Raw genomic sequence first — 4,875 nt, 5'->3', positions numbered from 1 at the left:
GAGCACATGCTGGAAGATAAAGCCGCCTGCACTTTATGAAACGTGTTGCTTGCCATCAGCGCTGCTGCAACAGGAGCTTGAGACCACACCTCAAATGTCTTGTTGCAGGATCCAAGTCTTGCCCATAAGAAGGATATTGAGCGCTTTATCTGGAATTTTCTGGCGTCACGGACGGCTAGTGGGCCTGTGTCAGGCAGCGCTGGTGAGGCATGCAGCATCCCTTCTTGATGACAATGGGAATCTTGTGTGTGTTTGACAAGCCCTGCATATGTCTTCATCATGCAATTACTGGAAGTAAGCCCCATACCCGGCGGCAAAACTGTCATGGGCTGACCTGATCACAATTACTGCTGCGGACAGGCAAGCAAGGAGGGTGTGACTTTGGCTCAAGGAGGTGTGGGGAAGGGGCTTTGTGCGTGGGCTTCCGGGCGCTGATAAGTGGCAATGCTGCAAGAGGGCGCTGCTTGCGAGGCACTGCAAAATATGTACCATCGTATTCCTTACGCTTTGGATGCAAGGTAAAACATTCCCGAGTCTTGCGTCAGCTGATGGTATGCTTGTGTGCTGCTCAGGTGCAATCATGATGAAAATGCAAGCAGGCACTGAGATATCAACACACACCTTCAGCTGGTGTCAAAATGCTCACATGCATGTGTCCACTTCACGATGTGGTGTGATGCAGGAATGTCAAAGCGAAGCCCAATTCCAGTGGGAGCTGTCAAATAGCTCTTTAGACTGGGAAGCAGCATCAGCGTGGCCGCCAGATTCCATGTGGACCGAAAGCAACTGGCCTCCTGGTGGTGTTCCTTCATATCAATTTTACCAGGTGTGCACCGCGATTGTCTGCAAGATGAACAGCTAAAAACTTTCTTCAATGCTTGCTGACCTTATAAGGGGGACCGTGCACTAACAGCGGTCAGGGCTGATGAAAACATGATGTGTGTTGATGGCAGAGAGAAGCACAAGGGATGGAAAGCCGCTTGCTTACCGTTGGCGTCTTGTTGGCTCTTCTTAGTTTCACGGCAGCAATTGCAACTCGAGAGCTCTTCGATCGACATCTGAAGCAAAGATAAAAATTGCATTTCCAATCTTTAGCAGTGAATGTTGTAGTGCGGTATCTATATAGGTATATCTAGATCTGCCCTTTCATGTAGTGTTGAAGCTATGTAGCATTATCATGGTCCCATATTCCCTTGCAACGTTTGGAAAGCAGTGAAGAATGACGTTCATATGGATACTAATCACGATGACAATCCAGACAAAAAAAGGTCTCACGCTATGTTCAACCTTTTTTCAGCCACGTGACAAGATGATAGCTCACAAACCATGCATCACGTAATTGCCTTCCTAGCACATCGACTCGCCACCATTGGTGGCCAAAAGGAGGGCAGCATGACGCAATGGCAAACTATACCACGCATGAGTTGCCAATACTATATTCCTCTCCGTTCCTAAACAGCAGCCGAACTGAGATCTTGGAGGCTGAGCTCATTTGCGTTGCATCCTCACCAACCAGCTCGCCGCAGGCGAACAACTCAGCTTCTTCGCATCCAGCAAAGTATGTTGCAAGCTCCGGCACCCTTCCAACATACCCCCTGGAAAAGCAATGGCATGATATAAGATTGGATGATGTGCTTGGTTGCCACTGAAGGGAACAACATGTCTAGCTACATTGATCTTGAATTAAATTTTAGCGGATTGCTGCATACCTGATCATGACCCACTTTTAATCGACCTCCGTCAGGGTCCTGGTGTACAGTACATTCTTGCACTCTGCCAAATATGCGATGAGCTTGCCGTCTGGCTCTGCCACCACCACTGCTGCGTCTAATTTTAAGATGTCACAGCCCAATAGAGGATCCACAAAAACCTTGGTGCAAACTGTGCGCACCTGCAAGGGGCAGGTTCTAAATCAGCAGCATTTACGTTGACAGCTTGCCATATAAAGAGCTGAAACAACAGATCCAAACGTCGACTGTACTTCTCCAGATGTGAGCCTCTTGTGCAATTTGAGCCGGAGCCGCCACATTGGCACAATGCTTAGCAATTCAGCTTCTGACAGGCTTGGGTTTAAATGCTATTTCTTTTTTGTTCAGAATCATCCTGTACCCTACACCTTAATCAAGGGGCCAAGAGAAGCCACATACCGTTGCTGCGGGGTGCTCTGCCTTAGCAAGGCGCGTATACGTAAGGGCTTCTTCGGTGCCGTCTTCCACAGCTGAAGACGAGTTGTCCCTCCATGCCTCCACATTGCGAACCTAGACAAGAACAGAAAAACATGTTAATCATACGTGCGCTGTCAAATATTACTGATTCAGACACAATCCGACTTGCGCTCAGCTTTTGAAAAGCCTTGCCAATCCGAGATGTTTGCGTAAAGTTGCTTGCATGCCTTGAAAGTACCAATACCACCACAAATGCACTCACGCCCTGCACACGCTTACCAGCAATTGAACCCTAGCCAAAGTGCAACATGCATGATTATGGAAACATGCAAGATTATACCTCTTAGCCTGGTGTCAATGGGGGCAGGATCGGCATACAATGCCAAATACGTTGCATTGTCCTCCAAGTCCTCCAGAGCAATGACACATTTTGTGGTATCGGCGCCCACTTTGCGAACGCCCAGGAGTCCCAGTTTGTCTAGCAGGCTCTGCAAGAGCCCCTCAGTGAGGCGTCCAACTTTCAAAAAGCTGTCCCTTCCGTCGGATGCTCCTGGTACGAGAAAAGTGAAGTCCTGCACCACAACAATCATCTGAGACCCTCCACATCATGATACGGGGAGTGCTGATCAGCCATGAGCCATGCTGTACTGGCAGCCTGCAGGAACCTGCAGCTGCCTGAGGGAGATGCCCACATTTTGCATGAGCTGGTTGATGCTTATGCAAAATATCCAGTTGGGTACGTCGCCCGTAACAAAGCATCACCATTCCAGCTGGGTTGTCTGCAGCCAGGCTTTCCATGGCCCCCAGGTTATCCAGAGCATACCTTTACCGCCGGCGGGGATGAGCCCGGTGGCAGCACATCGTACACGGGACCTTCCACTAGGTTTGCAATTGTAATTGTGCTCATAGTGGGTTGCGATGCCGCAACTTGCAGGACACCTCCAATTGCTCCGTGTTTGTTCAACAACCGCTCGAGATCCTTTCTTGTGGACACATTCCACTGCTGTTGGGAGCCATCTAGAAGCCGCACCCGGATTCTCTTGGGTCCTGCACCCAATAGCATTTGAGTATACCAAGCTATAGCCTGCTCTTTTGTGGCAATCTCTGTAAATTACGGAAATGTAAGCCTCTGCAGACGAAGCTACTTGAGCAACTTATGAGGGTACCTCTTCCGTGAAGAGCCTTGTCATATGAACGAAACAGGTAGTCGGCAATCAGCAACAATAGTCGATGAGCATATTTATAAGTGCCAGAGTCAAGTACAGAAATAAACGAGAGTCGCTTGGATTGTTCTTGTGATGTGTACCAGTGAGCTTGGCTGCAGTGATGCGAATGGGTTGTCGAGCAGTCTTAAATATTCTGGGGCACTAAAATGACATCTTAAGCACTTTTGCCTGCCATCCTCTCTTTCTCAGTGTGCTGCTAGATGGCAACATTACAGTGACAAGTGGATAATTGTCTCTTGGAGTATTGCTTCCCAGCGCTGATCCACAGCTTCTTGCAGCTGCACACAGCTGTTCAAGACGGCAAGCTTCTACCTTCAAAGGCTTATTTCACATTGCGAGGCAAGTTTGTCACAGCACAGGCTGTGACACATCTATGAAAAGGTACAATCACCGAGGTGCCTTCATTTCCACTCAACCTTGCAATTCAAATATAGGCTGGCAGCGTTCTCTGCAAATGAACAAACGCCACAAGCACGCCTTGTCTCCGCCAGACTGAACCTTACATCCTCACTCTCCCTTTCACTCGGGTTTACACCTAGTGTTTTGGGGTTGGGGTGTCCAAAAATGGACCCCGGTGTTAAGGGTGATCTTGGGCAATTTCGATGTGCTGATCACGCCTATGAAGTCCAAACTTGAAAATTCGACCTCCTTGGCTCTCTATAACGCCTCAAACATGGTTTCAGGCTAGGGTTTGCATAGGGTTGGCTCTAGCTTTTCAAAAGGGGGGCCTATGGCATAGTGGAAAGACTTGCAATGGGACATATACATATAGGGCTTTCATTTGATGCATGTCTCACCAAAAGTTACAATGCCGTTTTGGACCTATCACACCTTGAAAAAAGTGATCATTTCCCTTCTAGTCTTGTGGAGCCCCTAGCTCCTCCAAAAGGGGGCCTATGATATAGTGCAAAGGCCTCCAATGGGACCCACTCATATGGAGCTTTCACATGATGCATGTCCCAGAAAAAGTTGCAATGCCATTTTGGAGGTAGCACACCTTTTAAGAAATCCATAAAGACCCTGGCAGCCTTCTAGAGGCTCTAGCTCCTCAAAAGGGGGGCCTATGGCATAGTGGAGGGTTTAGGGTTTAGGGTTTAGGGTTTAGGGTTCAGGGTTCAGGGTTCAGGGTTCAGGGTTCAGGGTTCAGGGTTCAGGGTTCAGGGTTTAGGGTTTAGGGTTTAGGTTTAGGGTTTAGGGTTTAGGGTTTAGGGTTTAGGGTTTAGGGTTTAGGGTTTAGGGTTAAGGGTTAAGGGTTAAGGGTTAAGGGTTTAGGGTTTAGGGTTTAGGGTTTAGGGTTTAGGGTTTAGGGTTTAGGGGTTTAGGGTTTAGGGTTTAGGTTTAGGGTTTAGGGTTTAGGGTTTAGGGTTTAGGGTTTAGGGTTTAGGGTTTAGGGTTTAGGGTTTAGGGTTTAGGGTTTAGGGTTTAGGGTTTAGGGTTTAGGGTTTAGGGTTTAGGGTTTAGGGTTTAGGGTTTAGGGTTTAGGG

At 48.2% G+C, this 4,875-nt stretch overlaps 1 protein-coding gene across 1 annotated transcript; it reads right to left on the bottom strand.

Moving 5' to 3' along the window:
• Positions 1 to 1,726: 1,726 nt before the first annotated feature.
• Positions 1,727 to 3,072, bottom strand: COCSUDRAFT_58265 (hypothetical protein; the record flags this gene model as incomplete). The annotated part of the gene is made up of 4 exons (XM_005644004.1): positions 1,727 to 1,891; positions 2,148 to 2,258; positions 2,615 to 2,737; positions 2,989 to 3,072. 4 exons carry the CDS (start codon positions 3,070 to 3,072, stop codon positions 1,727 to 1,729), a joined length of 483 nt encoding a protein of 160 aa, XP_005644061.1.
• Between the last annotated feature and the right edge of the window lie 1,803 nt (positions 3,073 to 4,875).

The sequence above is a fragment of the Coccomyxa subellipsoidea genome (assembly GCF_000258705.1).
Source record: "Coccomyxa subellipsoidea C-169, whole genome shotgun sequence".
NCBI classification, from domain to species: Eukaryota; Viridiplantae; Chlorophyta; class Trebouxiophyceae; family Coccomyxaceae; genus Coccomyxa; species Coccomyxa subellipsoidea.
The sequence above is the reverse complement of the archived record's forward strand: the minus strand, read 5'-3'. Positions and strand labels throughout refer to the sequence as shown.